The following is a 22382-nucleotide window of genomic DNA, read 5'->3' as shown; positions in this document are numbered from 1 at the left end:
CTTTAAACCTCTTAGTTTTCCATATCACTTTAAAGAGGATAAACAAAATTATACCTGACCTCTGTTGCGGGCTGAGTTGTATTCTCCATAAAGTTGAAATTCCTAAGGTGCCTGGCTGGCTCAATGAAGCATCTGACTTTGGCTCAGGTCATGATCTCATAGTTTGTGAGTTTGCGCCCCACACCAGGCTCTGTGCTGACAGCTCAGAGCCTGGAGTCTTCTTTGGATTCTGTGTCTCCCTCTCTCTCTGCCCCTCCCCCACTTGAGCTCTATCTCTCAAAAATAAATAAATGTAAAAAAAATTATTTTTAAGTTGAAATTCCTACCCTCAGTACTTCAAAATATAATCATATTTATCTGAAGATAGGGTCTTAAACTGACGTTGAAAATAAATAAATGAATAAAATAAAGTTGTCAGGGCCCTAATCTGACTAGCACCCTTAAAAGGAGGGGAAATCTGGACATAGACAGGTACAGAGGGAAGGGAATGTAAGATACAGAAAGAAGATAGGGCACTAACAAGCCAAGAATCTGGAACAGATTCTTCCCTCCCACTGCCTTCAGAAGGAATCAACCTTGCTAAAACCCTCATCTTAGACTTGCAGCCTTTAGAACTGTGGAAAAATAAGCTTCTGTGTGTTAGGGAAAGGTCATTTGCTTACCCCTGGGCGGTGGTACTTCATTACAGCAGCCTTTACCAAACTAATACCACCCTTCTTCTACCACTTCTAGGCATTGCTGTTCTCTTCGTTCCTTCAGAGACAAAATTCTCAATGAATTGTCTACACTCTTCCTTGACCACACTGTACTGTCATTCCAAATTCACTCCAGTGTGCGTCCAGCCTCCCAGGCTTGGGGAGCACCAGTGGCCTCAATCTTGTGCATTCTACTGGACATGTAAAGCTATCCTCTTATTTGATCTTTTAGAGCATTCACAGGGCTACCAACTCCACCCTGAAACGTTCTCCTCCTTTGGCGTCCACGACACGGAACTCTTCACGCTTCTCTCCTCCATCTCTGGCCAATCCTTCACTGCCTTCTTTTCAGGAATATGCTCCTCTATCTTGTCATTAAATATTGGAGTTTCTCAAAGTTCAGTTAAAAAGGCCTCTTCTCACCTAGTCTCAGCACTTTCCTCAGGCAATTCTCACCCACACTAATGCTTTCAACTGCCATTCATACATGATGACAAACAACTATGTCATCTACCCAGACTTCTCTGATTTCTGGACCTGTTTGGGACTATGCTTCTGTTTCTTTTCTTTGTATCTCAAAGTCACCTCATATTCACCATGTCTAATACCAAACTCATGATTCTCCAAACCCTTTTCTACCTAAACTTAAACCCAGTGTTCCCCAAGTAGACAAGACTCCCCATCAAGTCTTGCACGCCAGAAAAATGATCCATCTCTGATTATCTTCTTACCCTTATTCCCACCACTCTCCTTCTTGGGACTTGGCACAATTGCACTTTTACTCACCACTGTATTCTACCTAGCACAAAGTCACACTACTGTAGACATTCATTTTTTAGTAAGTGAGCAAATAATAGATACTATTAATAGAAAACTCATTATATGCTAAACACTAAACATTTTATATACATCATCTTCTTTAATCTTTGAAGCAGCCCTATTAAGTAGGTATTCTTGTTCTTGTATCCTCAGTCTACTGAGGAGGAAGCTAGGGCACTGAGAAGTTACCCTTTCTTCCCAAGAGTAAACAGCCTGGAAGCAGGACAAAAAGGTGGACCCGATCACTTGGGTGAGTTATACACCACTATGCTATTCTATCTTTATGGTTTTCAAAGATACTCTCAAGCTACTTGGCTGGAGCTTACCTGGGTTTAATACTATCTATAATTTACAAATATATTACATAGAAAAAGTTATCTACAGTTAATGTGTGCTTGAAAATCTTTCCTTTCTATGTGGCTATCATGTGAAAGACTAAATCCTTTTGCCTGGAATTCAAGATCTTCAATGATCCAACTTCCTCTTCCTTTCAAGTCTTTTTCACTCTAACATCCTGATGTTCTAGTTAGGGGTCAACAAAATCCTGCCTACATGCCCATTCTGACTACCCTTTACTTTTGCAAACAAAGTTTTATTTTAGCACAGCCACACACATTTGTTTACATTGTCTACACAATACAACAGCAGAGTTAAGTAGCCATAGCGCTCCAAGAACTGTACAGTCCGCAAAGCCTAAACATTTACTATTTGGTCCTTTATAGAAAAATGTGCCAACAAGTAAAACAGATTTATAGACCAGACTCTAGTGCAATGGAGATAAATATAATAGCTACCATGAATCAAGCACTACGTTCTTTCGAAAACTTTCATAAAGAGGTCTTGTTACCCTTGTTTTAGTTAATGAAAGAAAGGAAGGGAAAGAAAGAGAGGGAGTTTAAAAAAGAAGTCAGGGGTGCCTGCCTGAGTGTCTCAGTAGGTTAAGCATCCAACTTTGGCTCAAGTCATGATCTCACGGTTGGGGTGTTCAAGCCTCACATCGAGCTCTCTGTTGTCAGGGAGAAGCCCGCTTTGGATTCTCTGTCCCCCTCTCTCTCTACCCCTTCCCTACTCATGCACACTTACTTTCTCTCAAAAATAATAAACAGACATTAGAGGAAAAAAAGAAGGAAGTCAGACTGAGGCACAGGTGGGTGAATAATATGATCATAATTACACAGTAAATAAAGTGGAAGAACTGGGTTTGAGATCATACTTGCTGACCAGGCTTTATGATTCAAAGGCCAAAAAGCTTCCTTTTTCCTCAACAGAGTTTGGGATTTCATACTGCTAGTATTTATTCATGTTATTCTTTCTCCTGCACAAAATGTCAATTTTCCTTAAAACCTAAAGGAGGTGCCTAGTGAAGTCTTTACATATTCTTGGAGGAAAAGCTCAAGTAGGCTAAATCTTCCTAGATTACCTGCAGCCTGAGGAACAATCCCTCCTATATAAATGTCCAAAACTTTTCAGTCATACCCTTTAATACTAAAGACTTTGTCCCCTTAACATAATGATACCAAAAACCAAATCTACCTTTACATAATTCTATAGAAAAACTACCACAATGTCTTCTACATAATAAGCACTTAAAAAATATTTAATGAATGAATTAATCTAGATAAAAACATTGGGATACTTCAGTGTGGGATTTTTTAAGTAAGATATTTAAGATTTACTTCTTAAAAATTCAACAGATGAAATTCAGGATGTGGTCTAAGTAACAGAAATGTCTTAGTATTGAGTTTTAGTATTTTTAGCCTACTGTTTTAACAAAAAATTTAAAAGGAACTAAAGATTCCTAAGTATTAAATATACTTAAAGGTTTCTATCAGTATTAAAAAATAATGAAATTTAATATTAAAATTTTTATTACATATCATCATTTTGCTAGGAAAGCAAAACTCTCCCTAATGCTTAAATTAACAAGACAAGTTGTTAAAAATTAAGAATAAATCAATAATCAATAATAAAATGTTATTTATTGTAAGAATACAGAGACCACAATGTTTCCAAACAACTATTTTTAAAGTTCATGACAGAGTAAGATGTAAGCTCAATTCATCACTGTAGAAATAATATAATTTTCATAAAAATGCTATTTGTAAAGACAAAGGTAAAGTGATTTTAGTCCTGTTTGATAGGACTTCTCTATATAGTATAAATAAAGGCTTAGTATAAAATCAGTCACACAGGAAAAATTATTAAGAACTCTAACATTTAGAGGTTTAAAAAGTTAAATATATTCAAATCAAACACCTACCTGCATTACTTTTTGCTGAATCTCCTCTAACTGTGTACGCTTACTACGTTGCCTACAAACTTCCTGGTAGCGAGTATACTGCTCTCTCAGCGAATCTAATAACTTCATAACCTGGGGCTGGGCCAGCAGTTCATCATCCATAGGAGACCATGAGACCCCTCCATCTGAGCCATTAAATCGACGCTGCTGTAATTCGGACAACAATTCATGCCCTTTATGAAGGAAAGATACACAGTTATAATTAATATCCAGAAAGAAATACAATTCTTACTTATCAATCTTCTTCATTCTAATTATTTTTAGAACCTACCTTCCTATATGCCCTGCCTAACTATCTACAGGTCATAAGTATAGAAGTGCAACTTTTAAATTTATAATAAAGCGGAACACTGCATATATAAATATATATGTACATATAAACTATATATATGCTATATATTATATATCATGAATGTATATGCTATATGTGTTACACTATTTAGTAAATTTATTTTCTGTATCTGTCATTACATTCTTTGTTATTTGTGGATTCGTTACTCAGGAAATTGTGCCAAACCAATCCTCTTTACCTGCAGAACACAATTACACTCTGGGATTTCTGTCTGATAACCAGTATGTTCTATCTGATGATACTAATCAATACTAAGCAGGATGTTGCAGGATTTCAGTCTTAACCCATACCCTTAATCACAGCACCTAAGACAAAAGCTAACGGTGTAACACATGTATGATTAAAGGGAGAAAGCTTTATTACTGGCACAAAAGATAATTTAAATAATCTGTTTATAGGAATCTCTACAACGTATTAACTGTGAATCATGACAGGCCACATGAGTGTCAGAACTGTATTCATTGTTATTCAATTATAGCAGGCCCACATTTGCATCCATGCATGAGAAATTAAAATTGCAGAATGTACATCATCTAAAACTAAGTATATTAATAATTTTAAAAGTGAATAAATCACACTTTTTCCAGTTTGTGAAACTATTTCAATTACTATACAAGGATCAAAAAAATACACAGATACTTTTAAATTCTCTTCATCTTTATTCAGGGAAACATCTTAAACTTAAATGGCTTTAAATATATGGAATGGGGGAGAGGGGAAAGTGGGCGATGGGCACTGAGAAGGGCACTTGGGATGAGCACTGGGTTATTTTATGTAAGTCAATTTGACAATAAATTATACTTAATAAATAAATATATGGAAACAATTTTTATTATGATTTGAAGGTATTTCCAGTTTCTAAAGATAGCCAAAATTATTCTAAACTTCTCCATTTTTATACTCTCTTCCTATCCTTACTTTAAGACTTATTAGCAGGGGTGCCTGGGTGGCTCAGTAGGTTAAGCATCCTATTCCTGATTTTGGCTCAGGCCATGACCTCACCATTCATGAGATCAAGCCTCATGTTGAGCTCTACATTGAGTGTGGAGCCTGCTTGGGATTCTCTTTCTCTCCCTCCCTCTTTGCCCCTCACTGGTTCACACATGCACACGTGCATTTGCTCTCTCTCAAAGTAAATAAACTTACAGAAAAACATAAAGTTAAAGAAAAACACTTAAGAGTGAATAACATTAAATATTAAAAAAATCAGTGGCATATAAAGTTAATTTCAAAATAGAAAAGTTTGGTAATTCAAGGGTTTCAGTAGCTTTCAAAATGTTAAACAGAAACACTGAATTATGTTTTAAACCTAGAGTAAGCCATATTTTTACTGACCGTCTATTGTTCCTGCTAAACATGAAGTAATTCAGCGATTACAATTATTTCTTTGTTCTCTAAGGAAGGAAGATCTATACCATACTGAAACACTTGGCACAACTGAATCAATACAATGGAGATGTTCTGAATTTATTTCTTTACTCTTCATTATGTTTTATAATTAGAACTGCTTCAAAGACTTCTGCCAAATATCTATATATATACATACATTTTTTATATATAGTTTATACACACACATACACACACACACACACACACACACACACACACACAGTCATTAAGATCAAAGTCATTTATTTTTCCTGCTTTTACAATTGTTACCCTTAATGTCTTCCTTATGGAAACATTTCCATTAGAGGAGCAGTACCACATAATGATTTCAAAGACCCTATTTTGACACCAAACTGCCTTGGTTCAAGTCCCAACTCCAGCATTACTAGCTGTGTAAACTGCATAAGTTACTGAGCCATTTTTGCTTCAGTTTCCCCATCTTAAAATTCAGATAACATTAATCTATTTTTAGTGGTATGGTGAGAGTTTAATAGTTACTCATCATGAGCAAGTTTTTCATATCCCTAAACCTTAGCTTCCTCAAACACAAAACAGAGAAAATAATATGAATTATCTCAAGAGGTCATTAGAAGAATAAAACATGAAAATACCTAAAATACAATCTTAGAATACAATGACTATTCAATGATCCTCACAGCAATCCAATGAAATAGAAACTTTTATCTCTATTTCACAAATAAATACAAATATATCAAGGGATAAATAATCTATCATTCTTAATACTTTTTAAAATATTATGTAGTATATTAACACACTTAGGTTAAACCAAAGAACAGTCTGAAAATTCCCCTCGAGTTTCTATCATAAAATACATAGCTTAATCAATGTTTATTTCATGAACCAATCAATATGATTGGTTTATTAGATTATGATTATTACTGATAAACACATTTTTTCATCTTACCTGTCTGAAGAACTGTTTCAGGATCAACTGATGGAAGAAAGTTTAAATCCACAGACCTGGCAAACACCAAAAGAATAATTTTTTAAAACTATATTTCTGGGGTGTGTGGGTGGCTCAGTCTATTAGGCATCCGACTTCGGTTCAGGTCATGATCCCATTGTTTGTGAGTTCAAGCCCCACATTAGGCTCTGTGCTGACAGCTCAGAGCCTGGAGCCTGCTTTGGATTCTGTGACTCCCTCTCTGCTCCTCCCTTGCTATCTGTCCCTCTTTCTCTCTCTCAAAAAATAAAATGCTAAAAAATTAATTAAAAAAAAAAGCAGCAGCAGCCAATTAGAAAGGGGGCGCCTGGGTAGCTTAGTTGGTTGAGTATCCAACTCTTGATTTCAGCTCAGGTCATGATCTCACGGTTTGTGAGTTTGAGCCCTGTGTCAGGCTCTGTGCTGACAGCTCACAGCCTGGATCCTGCTTCAGATTCTGTGTCTCCCTCTCTCTCTGCCCCTTCCCCACTCTTTCTCTCTGCCTCTCAAAATAAATAAACTTAAAATTTAAAAAAGAAACCAATTAGATAGATAAATAATACTAGCCCCCCCAAAATTCTGTGATAAATCACAAAATAGACTTACTTGGAAAAAATAGTTTATTATTATAGTATTATTTCAAATATATCAAAGGAATACATTTTAAGTAATATTCTCACTGTATATCTATTCCAAAGTGAAATGTGTGACAATATATAACCCAGAAATGTTAACATTAAAAATGCATGGAGCCATCCACCAGTCAAACATTTACTTATCTACAGCAGCCTCTGAGCACTGCAAATAGTCTGATATTCATGTGTGTGTGCACCCCCAAGCGGCTGTACTCTGCTCCCTGTACTAACTGGGTTTCATTTGCAGCTGGACTATGCCCTGTATTTTCTTAAACATATTAAGGGAAGCAGAAAATGAAGGAAAGATAGAGTACATGCAAATCAAAGCCTACGTAGGACCTTGCCACTGAAAATGACAGGTCCTACTCTAAATCTTTCACTTTTGTCAATTAACCTAGACCCTCACCTCTTGTGTAGCCTGTATGCTTCCTGACGAATGACATTAAAAAGGTGATGAAAATTTTTAACAGGAGGGACTTTATTTTCTGGGGTTGAAAAAAGACTAGACAATAACACTTGAGTTCCTTAGGGAGGAAATGACAAATACAAGATTTTATTTGATACTTCATGTAGTCATGCAAATTAGCATTTCCCAAAACACTGAACAAGATATCACTGGGTGGAGAAAAAGGGTTCCCACTGGCATGTACGTACAGGAAGTTCTAAGAAACAAATAAGCAGGTTTCTTTACGGGCATGCTTTCTCAGAATCTGGGATCTGCAAGGCTCTCTCAGGACCCGCCATTCTCAGAGAGGGAAACACAGTAAACAGCATTAAGCTGTGACCATGAACCCACTTTCAGCAGGGAACTTCTTAGGATGTCTTTCCTTATGATTGTAACTTTAAGAAACTTCAAATTACTCTGGTGGACTACTCAAAATTCAAGAGATTTGGCTAATTTTTGTCAATCAAATTGTGTGACATTTTCAATTCCTAAACTATAACATACAGCATATGGGCTTTCTATACCCGCACACGGAGTTGTACACATGTAAAAATTTTATATCTTATATTTTTATATGGTATCTATAGGGCAGTAATGTTCCTAAATGCCTGCTGTGACTTTAACCAGATTTCCATTCAAACAATTTGTTTTCATATTTTTAATCTGCTTTAATCAAGATTTGGTGTTAAACTCCAACCTTCTCACATCCCTCTTCCTTATTATCTCAGTTAACTGGTATGTGACTATATTGTATTCATGGAATAAATAACAAGATGCATTTTATCAAAGTTCCATTATATTTTTAAGGTCAGATTCAAACGATGTAGACAAGGATGAGTGTTGACCCTTTCAAATTTCGTAATGAAAAATTACTATTATAGTGACCACTTTGTTGATAGGTGAGAAAGTGTGAAAAGCTTTTAACTGGGGAGAGGGATTTGGCCTACCAACAAAAAATGAAAATTGTTAAGATTGTTAAGTTCAATAGAAATCTGTTAAAATGATAAATCTAGCCAGTTACATTTAGAGAATACAACTGAACTATCCCTTCATCCAGTATCATAAAACACTAAATTCCCCAACTTAAAATCATGAATATCACACATTTCACAAGGACGTAAGAGTTCTAGAAGGTAGGCATTTAGGAGTTAATGTATTTTAAAAAGGTTATAATAATTTTATTTCAAGCTTCAAGCTTCTCCAGTCTTCACAAGAAAAGTGGAACTCCAAAAAGAAAATGGCTTCATTGTGAAAACATGTTCTTGCAAACAGTGTCAGAAAAAAGTAAATACATTACTATTCATCAAAAAGCCTTTTGTAGAGGGGCACCTGAGTGGCTCAGTTGGTTGAGTGTTTAACTTTGGCTCAAGTCATGATCTCATGGTTCCTCAGTTTGAGCCCTACATTGGGCTCTCGGCTCTCAACAGAGAGCGTACTTCTGATCCTGTTTCCCTCTCTCTCTGCCCCTCTCCAACATGCACAAACAAGCTCATTCTCAAAAATAAACATTAAAATAAAAGTCTTTTGTAGAGAAACATTGATTCAAATCAAGAAATTTTACATGTAAAGCAAATTCTCATGAATTAATAAAGTTAATTCAACCTCTGTATGGAATTTGATTGGAAAATTGCTTACCTTAGTTCTTTAGTCTGCATTAATAATAGAGTTATCTTCCCTTCATCAGGTTAATCATAGCTTTGCAAAGGTAAAATTGCATGACACTAGCCACCTACCTTTCTTTTTCTTGCTGATTTCCTTTATCACTTCCATTGTTAATCAAAGCAAGTTCATCTAGTAATGATGTAGATTCCTTTGTAAACTTCTCAAAAACCTACAACATGAGATTTTGTTAACATATTAAGAATCATCTCAAAAGTTAGTGTTTACATAGGGATTTTCAGTTAATATTAACAGAATTAGCCAGGAAGAATTCCCTTTCCCTCTCTTGATATCACTTAGTATAATTCAACCACCAAAATACAACAAATTAAAGGAGAGAAGACAAACCCCCTCCTAGAACAACGAATAGCTTCAATGGAGAAGAAATTTTTAAAATTTAAATAAAGTAAGAAATTATTTTTATTCCTCAGACAAGTTTATTTTTATTCCTGTGTTTCATGGAGAAACATCTGCACCAGTGACAGTTTTAACTACACGAACATGATTTAGACCAGTACTATCTTCTAACTCCAGTTACAGAACATTTCTTTATGTTTTTTTATCACCAATCCATACTGGTTACATACATTAAAAAGTTCTATATCCAAGTATGTAGGAAAGAATAAATTAGTTATAATTTTCACATGTTTTTTCTCTAAGTTTGAGAGAGAGCATGTGCCTGGGCACACACAAGCACGAGGGGCAGAGGGACAGAGAAAGAGAGGGAGAGAGAATCCCACCAGGCTCCACCCTCAGCACAGAGCCGAAGGAACCAGGGCTCAATCTCCTGAGATCATGACCTGAGCCGACAGTAAGAGTCAAACACTCAACTGACTGAGCCATTCAGGTGCCCCTTAATATGGTTTCTTAAAATATTTCTAAAAAGGGATTTGTGGAAGGCTGTTCATAATAAAGGGGATACTTATTTGTCTGATATCACTGTCCAAATATGATGGAAATTGGTTATCCATTCTGAAATATCCAAAAGTTTGTTATTCTTCAATAAAATTAGCAGTTGACCCTTGAACAATATGGTTTTGAACTGCATGGGTCCAAACTGATACACAAATTTTTTTCGATAAATACAACACTATAAATGTATTTTCTCTTCCTTATGATTTTAATAACATTTTCTCTAGTTTACTGTATTGTAAGAATTTGGTATATAATATTAATAACATGCAAAATATATGTTCATCAACCGCTAAGAGTTCTAGTCAGCAGTGGGCTGTTAGTAGCTAAGTTTTGGGAAGTCCAAAGTTATACACAGATTTTCAACTGTGGAGAAGACGGGTCCCCAAGCCCCATGTTGTTCAAGGATTAACTATAATCTGAATTGACCTAATGAAAAGTTGCTTTTTAGTCCCCACCAGTTCAATCAAACAATGCCAAATCATGCAGAGTAGTCAATGGTAGTCTGGCCAAAGATACATCTTCAGAAATGGAAACCCTAATCTGTCAAACTGCTTTGCAACTCAAACTGATGTTTAAATATCTCTAAAGATGGCACATCAACTAGATTACCTCTCAGATTATGTTCTGTTATTCTACTAAAACATTAATGATTTTGACTATCAGTAATACTGCTACAAATGACAACAGCAAAAGCAAACATGAGTCTGACTCCAGAGTATTTGCCTTCAAGCATTATGTTATCACGTGATATGCACTGTATTTTAGTTGTATAACAAAGAGCAATCTACAATGTAGTTGATTAAAATGACAAAGTAACCAAAATATGTCTTATTTGTATGTAATAACATTTTATCTCATTGTAATATACTAACCAGCCTCTTATTTAACCAGTCCATGTGATCATAGGTGAGACTCCCACCAAAATCTTCTGTTAACTGGCATGGCTCTATATAACGAGTCAATTTATTGGCAGACACTAAAATAACCTATAAAAAGAAAAAAGAAAAGAAAGATTTAGTAAGCCAGTGTTAATGGCCATGAAAGTAGTAAGAAAATAAAATCAGGCTAAAATATACAATACTGTTTCCAATGATATGTCATCATATATTTAATTAATGCAAGATTTAATACATTAATAAAAACATTTAAAATCAATTCAATAAACTGTGGATATCTGCTAAGAAATAAGCTGTCCTAAACCCTTTATTATACTACTTTTAAAAAACAAGACACTAGCAGCTCAGATTAAATATTTTCAAATTTTTATCAATATTAATAACTTCTTGATAATAAAAACCAATGCCTTTGATACAATATATTCATCAAAAAAAAGTTGATGTGGCCTTAAAATTAGCTAAGTATACTAAAGTGACAGGTACAAATGAATGTTGGGCAATCAAAAAATTATACAGTTTCAAGTTTCTGTAACATTTCTTTGATTATATATTAACAAAATGTGTCCTTTAATAGAGTAAAACTCAGGATAACATAAACTTAAAATTTACATATTAAGGTGATAATTTTTTAATGCTAAACTTTAAAAGATTTTAAGTATAAGAAGATGAACTATGAGATCACTGTGGCACTAAATAAAATTTCAATGAACATATACAGGAAAATAAAATAAAATATATGTAGGAGAGAAAGATAATTTAAATGGCAGTGTTAATGGAAAAATAATACATGGAAATTCTAATCTACCCCAAAACAGATATGCTAAGAAAAATAATGTGTTTAATGTGTTCAGCTAGAAAGAGCACCATTCACACTCTAACAATAACAAAAGCCAGATCTATAAATTTATAACTTTTGTAGAACTTCCCAAAGAGCCTACGTTACAGAGAAACCAACAATCTGAAAACGAAGAAAAGACAGCACCACAGAGAGAATGGTGAAAGGGGAGCCTGCAAAGTGCCATGAGCAAATTTTGGGGGGAATGATGGAACTCTTCTGTATCTTGACTGTGGTGAAGGATTTGTCACTATATGGATTTGTCAAATCTCAAACTGCAGGCTAAAAAGGGGTGACCTTTACTGCAAGTACATTATTCCTCAATAAAGCTAACTTTTTTAAGAAGTAAAAAAACCAAAAACAACGAAAGAACTTATGGACAAACTACTAGAGAAAGGAAAGAAGGAAATGAAAAATTTAGAAACATACCCAACATGCAAAGCTGGGTACATCCACACCATATATGAAGTTATAATATAAACACTAACTGAGGGGAAATTTACCCTAAATGCTAACTGCTTGGTTAAAAGGTAGGTGGGGGAGAATCTTAGTGAGATAAAAAACAAAAAACAAGAAACATGGTATCAAACCTTCATAAAACCATCAGAGGAAAACGGATTCTACCATTAGTAGACTTTATTAGCACATTGCTATTAATAACAATGCATTAAGTGCAAACCAAGAGTCTTAAATGTTTATATTAGCAAAGAAAAGGTAATGAATAATGACCTAAGTAACCTACTGAAGAAGATGGGGGCAGGGAGAGCAGGGAAACAACAGAATAAATTCGAAGAAAATAAGCAATTAATAAAGCCAAAAGTTGTTCCTTGAAAAAATTGAAAAAAAAACAACCAATTTCTGAGACAATAAAGCAAGAAGAAAAGCACAAATATGTAACAATAAGAGTGAAAGGAACGCAGCTACATTGACAGCAGTGGTTTAAAAGATAAAAGAGACATGGGGCAGTCTTGTGTCAATGATAATGCAAGTTTATAAGAAATGGACAAAGTCCTATAAAAATAATTTCTCAAAACTGACATAAGACAAAACATCTCTAACCAATGAAGTGAATCGCTAGACTCCATTTTCAGTAATCATACCGTTAGTGATAATTTTAGTACTGCTATTTTAAGATCACTTGATGAGGAAGAAAGCAATGATTAATATAAGACATTCTAAATTCTCCCATTCCTGAGGTCCATGAGAAAATGGAATTCTTGAGAAGATATGATAGGGAAAAAGTTACCTTTATGCTCTTCAATTTGAATTGGAAGTGTCAGTTGAAACTCATGATGTATTTCATCTTTAGGTTATATAAGCTTTTTTCCTAATTTCAAACTATATTACAAAGCTGTAACAGTTAAACCAGAAAGATACTGGCACAAAAACAAACAGACCAAAAGAACCGAACTGAAAGCCCAGAAATAAACCCATGTGTATATGCTCAGTGAATATTAGACAAGGGAGCCATGAGTGCTCCGTGGGGAAAAGATAGCTTCTTCAATAAACAGTATTTGGAAAACTAGATATTTGCATGCAAAAGAATGAAATTGGACCCTTAAACCTCTTAAAAAATTAACTCAAAACAGAGTTAAGGACTTAAATGTAAGAACCCACACTGTAAAATTCCTACAAAAAAGCATAGGAAAAAGCTACTTGACATCGGTTGTGGCAATAATTTTGGTTTTAATTTTTTTTATTTTTTTATTTACATCCAAGGTAGTTAGCATATAGTGCAACACCGATTTCAGGAGTAGTTTCCTTAATGCCCCTTACCCACTTAGCCCATCCCCCCTCTCACAACCTCTCCAGTAACCCTCTGTTTGTTTTCCATATTTAAGAGACTCTTACGTTTTGTTCCCCTCCCTGTTTTTATACTATTTTTTGCTTCCCTTATGTTCATCTTTTTTGTATCTTAAAGTCCTCATATGAGTAAAGTCAAATGATATTTGTCTTTCTCTAATTTCGCTTAGCATGATACCCTCTAGTTCCATTCACATAATTGCAAATGGCAAGATTTCATTTTTGACTGGTGAGTAATACTCCATTGTGTGTGTGTGTGTGTGTGTGTGTGTGTGTGTGTGTGTGTGTGTGTCCATTCATCCACTGATGGAAATTTGGGCTTTCCATACTTGGCAATTGTCAACAGTTCTGCTATAAACACTGCGGCCCAGGTGCCCCTTAGAAACAGCATACCTGTATCCCATGGATATATACCTAGTAGTGCAATTGCTGGGTCATAGGGTAGTTCTATTTTTAATTTTTTGAGGAATCTCCATACTGTTTTCCAGAGTGGCTGCACCAGTTGGCATTCCCACCAGCAGTGCAAAAGAGATCCTCTTTCTCTGCATCCTCACCATCTGTTGCTGCCAGAGTTGTTAGTGTTAGCCATTCTGACAGGTGTGAGGTGGTATCTCACTGTGGTTTTGATCTATATTTCTCTGATGATGAGTGATACTGAGCATTTTTTCATGTGTCAGTTGGCCATCTGGATATCTTCTTTGGAAAAGTATCTCTTCATGTCTTTTGCCCATTTCTTCACTGGATTATTTGTTTTCTGGGTGTTGAGTTTGAGAAATTCTTTATAGATTTTGGATACTAACCTTTTATCTAACTGTCATTTGCAACATCTTCTCCCATTCTGTCCAATGCCTTTTAGTTTTGCTGTAGGTTATATTTTTTTAAAAGATCTTTATGTTTTAGAGACACATAGTAAAATATTTACAAATACATTCAAATATCTTCAGTTTCCTTCACTAATATCTCTATTCTTCCTTGACAGAAATGGATTAAGGAAAGGAGGGGCAGGTTGGACCATAGAATGACGATTGCTAGAACTGGGTATAGGAATTCCTGGAGTTATTGTAATATTTTGTGTACTTTTTTATGTGTTAATTTTTACAATAAAAATACTAAAAACCTAAAATAAACATAAATCTCTTCTAAAAGAATCTTTACAGAAAGAAAATGCCCTGCCAGTTTTTGAGTGAGTTTTAAAAATCAAAGAACAGATCCTTTCAATCTTAAACAAATACTTCCAGAGAACAAAAATGCTGGGAACACTCCCACCTCATTTTATGAGACTAATGTAACACTGATACCCAAGGACAATTCGAAAAAAGAAGAGACCATAAGGACTTGAAAATATTAAGTATTAACCACTACCAAGCAAGGTTGTGCTGTGGAGCAGTGAAAATTCTTATACACTGCAAGTGGATATTTAAATTAGAATGCCTCTTTGGAAAGCAATTTGGCATTATCTTAAAAATTTGAACATTTCTATAACCTAGGTCTGGTTAATCTGCAAACAGAGAACACCTTATACATGTTTTATCAGGGGACATATACAAAAGTGTTTGTAGCATATCATTCATAATGGCAAAAGCATGAAACAACCCAAATGTCCATCATCAGGAGAATAACACAGCAGAGTAACATAGCAGAATGACATTCAGGAGAGAATTAATCAACTGCAGCCACTGCAAGAGTATGCATGAATCTTAGACATATAACGATGAATGAGGAAAAGCAGGTCAGTGAACATTAAAACCATACCATTTTTTAAAAGCTCAAAAATAAGTGAAACTAAATACAATATTTAGTAATAAATAAAATCCTTAAGTGGCAATTCTATAGATACAAATATAAAATAATAAAAGATAAACACTCGTTTTCTTCTGAAGATTCTGTCTTTAACATATAAGTTTTTAACACACACACACACACACACACACACACACACAGAATGAAAATGTGAACAAAGGGTGGATAAATACAAGTAAGCTACCTTTACTTCAAAGTATAGATATTTGAATTCTTAGGTTGGGGTGTGGGTATCCAAGTGTTTATTTCAGAATTAAGCTTCATATATACCCACATTTTTAAAAAACTGAACACAGAATCAAGAAAAGAAGGGAACAATTAACAGTAGCTGACTGAAGGAAAAGCTAACTTCCGAGGCAGCAGGCAGAGAAGGTTGCAGGGAGGACAAAGGGAAATCTAGAGATGGTAGTAGTAGAAAAGCTAGGGGAGTTTATACGCCTTTTTCTCCATTTAAAAAGTCAAAGAAGGGCACCCGGGTGGCTCAGTCAGTTAAGCGTCCCACTATTGATTCTGGCCAAGGTCATGATCTCAAAGTTTCTGAAATCAAGCCCCATGTCAGGCTCTGCACTGAGGATTCTCTCCTCTCTACCCTTCTCCCACTGGTGTGTGTGTGTGTACACCTTCACCTTCTCTCCTTCCCTAAAACAAATAAACATTTTTTAAAAAGTAAAAGATACAGAACACCAAATTACATTTTTGGTTAGTTTAACAGCAGTAAACTATATTATGCCTATCCATTTTAAATGGCAATTAATGTAGTCTCTCTTGTAGGAGTTTAGCCTATCTCAATTTCACGATTTTCCTGTTTAGATAATAATGAAAGCTAACTTAAAACAAACATCTTTTAAATTTTTTTTAATGTTTATTTATATTTAAGAGAGACAGAGCACAAGCAGCAGAGGGGCAGAGAAAGAGGGAGACAAAGAAACTGAAGCAGGCTCCAGGCTCCAAGCTATCAGCACAGAGCCCAACATGGAGCTTGAATTCACAGATCATGAGATCATGACCTGAGCTGAAGTTAGATGCTTAACCAACTCAGCCACTCAGGAGTCCCTAAAACAAACATCATAGTAGCCCAAGTTTCAATGAACAAACAACTCTACTCCACTCTAGTACCAACAAGCATCACAGAGAAACAGGATTTCACAAAAAGAGCAAATTCAAATGCACAAGCAAAGTGCCTATGTTAAGAAACCATATTTTTCTGGGGGTAGAAGGGCAAAGAGTTAGGCCTGAAGTAAAACTGGAGTGCTAAGAAAGGTAACTATGTAGAGAAGGAGATTTCTGGAAGTTAGAAAAGCACAGAAACAGACTAGAAAGTAAATAATCTACATTTCAAAAAAAAAAAGACAGAGTCAATGTCGTGAAACAAATTTGGAATCTCACACTAGGTGATATTCTCTAAGCTATTCATTACAATTTCTCAAGTTACAAAACACTGGTAAGATTTCCTACATTCCTTTCTATTAACAGTTTTGAAAGAGACCACAAATACAACAAACCCTCATAAAAGGTTTAAATATGAAGCAATGAAAATCAGGGTCATTCTAGTTTATGGGAAATGTTTTATTTCCTGGCAAAGAGGGGAAAACACACACACACAAACACCCAAAAGTAATCATCCCCAAAATTAAAAGCAAACTTAGAAAATAAGGGTCCAAAGTAATCACATTTAGATCGTGTATATTATGTCTAACCTGTTTTACCCTAGAATTCTTAATATGAAAACACACAAATAATGACATAATTGCTAAAAATTCTAAGGAAATATTTCCCAAAACTATAGAAAAAGCTGTGGAAATCTTAAGTGACTACTTAATGAATAAGAACACTGTAAATTAGAGCAGAATTATTAAAAAGTTCAAAAAGACAAATAGGTATCATTGCATTAGAATATTAAGCAAACCTTAAAAATCAAACAATTCCTTACCTGTGGAGAAAGAAGATGATATAACAACTCAAGATTTCATTTCTCAAAAAAATATTTAAAATAACACATTTTCCTAAATTGAGCATTTCTTTAGACTGGCCCACTGGCAATATTTCCCCCAAATAATTTGAAAATCTCAAAAACACTCTCCATAACATTCTAGAGTATTTTGTCATTTTTCCCAGAGCATAACAGAGAAGTAGTATACCATGAGCTTGTTTTAAGTCTTAATAAAGATTTACTATATTGTTAGTATTATAAAATACTGAATTAAAAGAAACTTCGTTAAACCATCAAATAACATATTGCATACATCAAAATAAAAAGATTAATTTTGACTTTTCCCATCTAACAAAAGGGCATCCATGATCTTTAATTTTTAAAAGTTATATAAGATGCAGAGCAAGTTATCATAAACCATTTATAAAATTATCTATTTTCATATTCAATTTTAAGGCTATATATAAATTACAATGAAAATGGTATTATACCTTCAAAAACAGAGACAGAAAATATTTTCATGACCTAATCTTTGAAATTTTAACTTTTATACTTTAAAAAAATTGACTGGTTTATTTTTATCATTTTTACACTTCTTTTTAAGCAACTATAAATGAGAAAACATTTGCAAGCCTAGCCTGGTAGACAACTTTTTCAAATGGTAGAAACTCTTTTATTGTTCATAAATCAAAGTTCAAATATGATTTAATTATACCATATGCTATAATTTTTGAGTACTAGAAACATTATTATATGCTTACTAATAATTTGGTTAAAATGAGATTCATGTGTCAGAATATCTATCTCAATCTTAGGAATGGGCAGAAGATACTACTTTCTTTCATGCAATGCTGGGCCTGTATCTTTGACTGACTTCCTAGAAACTAATCAGAGACAGAGGTTAACTTGTAGATATTGTTCAGAAAAAACGCAAATAGTTTATGATCAGGGAAACTGATCAGTTTCGGTCTAGTGAAATAATTCATAACCTCATATTTAGAATGTATGGATCTAAAGGACATTGAGCAATTTTGTATCTAACCTGGCAATCTTATCTGTCTATAAAAATCCTAAATTCCCCCCAAAACTCTGAACACCTCACAAATTACTGATAATGACTTGCCCATGTTTTTGTTTATTCTATGTTTGCAGGAGAATCATGTTTTTACTTTTATGAAAATCAAATTTAACATAGTCTTGATTTATTCAGGATTATGGTAGAGTTAGATCATATTCTGAATTTTGTCTAATTGCTAAGTAATTTTAAATTATTTTCAACTATCCATCTCTGTGAATATTCTAATATGTATAGAAACATTAAATTCTTGAAGAAAAGATTAATCAGTTACAGTAAAAGTAGCTATCATTTTAAGCAGTAATCTAAAATTCAGATCTACCTCCAAAGAAATGTGAAACCTAGAAAACAAGTACAAAGAGAGTCAGAATAAAACAATGGAACTACAGAAAGTTAGATAAAAAAGATCACTACCCTACATAAGTTTTTCAAACTTTTGCCAAGTCCATTCAAAGGAAATAAAAACCATAAAAATGTTTAATAGTAAATACTACTTTTTCCTTTATTTTATATATGTGAGAAGTTAAAAATAAGACAAATTAAATGACTACACCACAATACTTTATTAAGTAGTACATACGACTGCTCAACAAGTTTGAAGAGAAAGAAATTTGCCATATGGTCTTTAATCAAAACATCTGTGAATGTTTTTTCTTTAGTATAGAATCTAACCTACAGTAAGATTCAAAACTTGTTTCTCCTTTATTCTCCCTATACCATCTGTAAATAGAACATTCATCCTTTCCTAATAACATTCCCAAAGAACCTAACACAGAACCTCTCACTCTGCAGGCACTCACATTTCATTTTTTATTTTACTTAATGCTAAGAATGTGTGTGGAAGATGTGAATTAAAAATGTGTCTTTGCAGGTTTACTACAGGTTCATGTGTGTTTATGTGTTTATATATATAACACATTTAAATATATATATAAGTATATATTTATATATATATATATATATATATATATATATACACTATTTCAATGTGTATGTCTGCTTGAATCTGTTAGCTGGGGAATATTGTTTTTTTCACTAGAGGAAAACTGCTTTCTGCAAAAACTGGAAAGAAGTCATAATAGATGGAGCTGGAGGTGCTCCCAACAGAACATGAAGGAAGTCTTTTGTCCTGGCTCCTAGCATTAGTATGGCATCACAAAAAGAAAAAGAAAAAGACAGAATCAGGTGCAGTATTAAGAAGAGATAAGAAAAGAAAACAATTTAAAATCGTGGCTGATTAACATCACCAGTAAATAACTTTTACTCTCATGAATAACAATAAAGAATAAGGTAAAGATCCTTTTGATTATTAGTCTCCCAATCTGAGGATAAGATTAATATCTGTACTACTTCAATTTTATCTTGTCATTTGATAGACTATCATCTATCCAGCAAAAGCTATCAAAGTCACCAGGTAGAATGCTGAAGGACAAAAAGTACATGAATATCTGAATTGCTAAAAGGGAAACAAAACAGGTAAGTACCTATTTCAGAGAAAAGACAACACATAAGGAAATATTTAGGTGAGCAATGAGAGCTAAATATTTAATAGCTGATGAAAAGCATCAGAGAAGTGAACAGGAAGAAAGTCAGCTAGAAGAAAAAATTGAGGAAAGATGATGAGCAAGGAAATGTGAAATCATGTGGGAAAAACAAAGCGTCATTAAAACAACTACTAGGTGTTCATTTGATGAATGTTGTTGACAGCTGATAATAAGTAAATCTTTCTTATGGATAATTCTATAAGGTAAAACATACTACTGCTTATAGGAATGCCAGTACTTATAACAAAGTTATACTTTAAAAATAGTGTATATGCAAAAACACAAGCTTAATTACAACAGCCCAAATGATCCAAAAAGCATCAAGGAAAGTAATTTTTGATTAAACAACAATCTGTGTTTAATTTAATTATACATAGCTCTAAGTATCATATAATGGCTGTGTTGAACTGCTGCTTAAAGTTGGATGTGCTTGGCAGTACTTTAGCCAGCATTTGAAATTACTCTCATCTCATTAAGATATTAGGCTTTTAAATAAGTGCCTAGTGCTCATTTACTTGGTAAAATATCCTAGCTGAATCTCTTCAATATTTGAAAGAAAACAATACAGTGATATAAAAAAAACTTTCACAGTTGGGTTTGAAACATCCATCTATGACACCAGATCTAAGCAGATAGGAACTCTGTCTTCTACTTTCTTTCTTTCCAAGATGCAAGGTGTTTAGTCACTATGAATTCATATAGCATGAGACTCAACTAGCCACAGCACTTCTGAGCAGATGCCTATGCTGAAGCAGGATATGACAGGCTCTTCATAAAAGGGATCTTCTCTCCTATTCTGTGTTCATAGCTTTAGTTTCTAAACCACTGGCCCTTGCTGCTCACTTTGCTTTCTCTCAGAGCAACATTTTCTGCACAACTCTGGCATGAATAGCAGACCTCCCTGCCTGTCAGAAGTACTCACTCACCACGGCGACATTCAGGCCTCCGGCTTCCAACCTATACTCTCTTCCCTCACTATACTTTTATTTCTCCTCCCTGGGATGCAGCTTCCCGTTCAACTATCAGGGTAACACCTTTTCTAATGGAACCCAGCAGCGCAGACTGCCTTCCCCTATATCTTTCCACTAAGTCTACATCACAGTCAAGTCAACCAATGACAAAAGTGTGCAAGATAAAACTCAAGGGGAGAGGTGGGGAGATTCAACTAACTTCTGGCTTAGGATGTAGAAAGCTGAGAAGAACAATGCTTCAACCCTTAGACTACCACCACCACAACAACCAAAATAATGCAAGTTAATCTGCAAAATGACAACTTTTCTTGAATGCATGACAGTTACCAGGAAAACCAATTAACCTGAAAAACAGGGACAGGTTAGAGCTTTCAAGAAAAGATGGGACTAGAATACTTGCTTACCTGAGGAAAGTACCAGAAATGAGTTAAGAACTGTAAGGATGCAGGTCTGAAACTGACTCCATGAAACAACAGAAGGGCACACATTGCCCAAGGCAAAAGGGACCACCCTTGTAACACCCAATTAGGAAAGGCCAGCTAACACCTTTAACATTTCTAAGGGCGGGCCTAAAGATGGAGGCTAAAACTAGTTATGCCCTACTTGAGGGTCCTGGGCCCACTCTGTGATTGATCAATACTCTAAATGTTGTGACTGGGTCCCGCCAAAAGTAACAAATACTCTAGGCAATGTGAATGGTTAGACCTGCTGTCAATAATATTGTATAATAATGATTGGACCCCTGTACCTGTGTCACAATTTCCTGTAACTCCCCCTTCCCAAACTCATAAAAGGCCCTGCCCCACCATGTTCAGAACTCTCAGCATGGATCCGCTGTGTTGGTAAAGTCTGTGAGCCCGAGCTTAGATTCGGCCAGCCTAAGCCCATAATAAAACTGCCCTTTGCTTTTGCATGCGTGATTCGGTCTCCCAGGTAATCTCTGGTTTTGGGGGGCGATATTAAAATCTGGGCATACCAGAACCAAACCAGGTAAGAATTCAGCTAACAATTTAAATGAATTGCTGAAGGCTAAATGTGAACCAATGTCAAAGTACAAACCCCCTGGAAAGCACAGACACAGGAAGAACTCAATCTCACTTGCAGGCTCTTCTACACAGACCTCTGGGGAATCATGAGGGTGAAATAAACAATGAAATAAACATTGAAAAAAACAGTCTCTGGCAAGGTAGCACCATCTTCAACACAAGGTAGCTCTAGAAGAATCTGAAGCCCATGGTGCACTGAAGAAAATAAAAACAAAAGCCAAAGCCAACTCAACTCCTGGCTAAGCTAACTCTCCTATCCCACTAAAAACCTAGCAAAAATCAAGATGGTCCCATGTGTAGGCACACATACTACTTACTTCAGTCTTCACTA

General features: G+C 34.8%; 1 protein-coding gene across 2 annotated transcripts in view; it reads right to left on the bottom strand.

Moving 5' to 3' along the window:
- Window positions 1-22382, bottom strand: part of SESTD1 (SEC14 and spectrin domain containing 1) — a 128949-nt gene that overhangs the window by 30222 nt on the left and 76345 nt on the right. For both annotated transcript variants that reach the window (XM_029934313.1, XM_029934314.1), the window contains exons 7-10: window positions 11024-11137; window positions 9311-9408; window positions 6480-6535; window positions 3775-3986 (exon numbers count right to left, since the gene is read on the bottom strand). In XM_029934313.1, coding sequence (XP_029790173.1) covers window positions 3775-3986; window positions 6480-6535; window positions 9311-9408; window positions 11024-11137 — 480 coding nt within the window. The remainder of the gene's footprint in view (window positions 1-3774; window positions 3987-6479; window positions 6536-9310; window positions 9409-11023; window positions 11138-22382) is intronic.

The sequence above is a fragment of the Suricata suricatta genome, chromosome 3, assembly GCF_006229205.1.
Source record: "Suricata suricatta isolate VVHF042 chromosome 3, meerkat_22Aug2017_6uvM2_HiC, whole genome shotgun sequence".
Classification (NCBI taxonomy): Eukaryota; Metazoa; Chordata; class Mammalia; order Carnivora; family Herpestidae; genus Suricata; species Suricata suricatta.
Note: the sequence above shows the minus strand (reverse complement) of the source record. Positions and strands in the feature narration are given on the sequence as shown.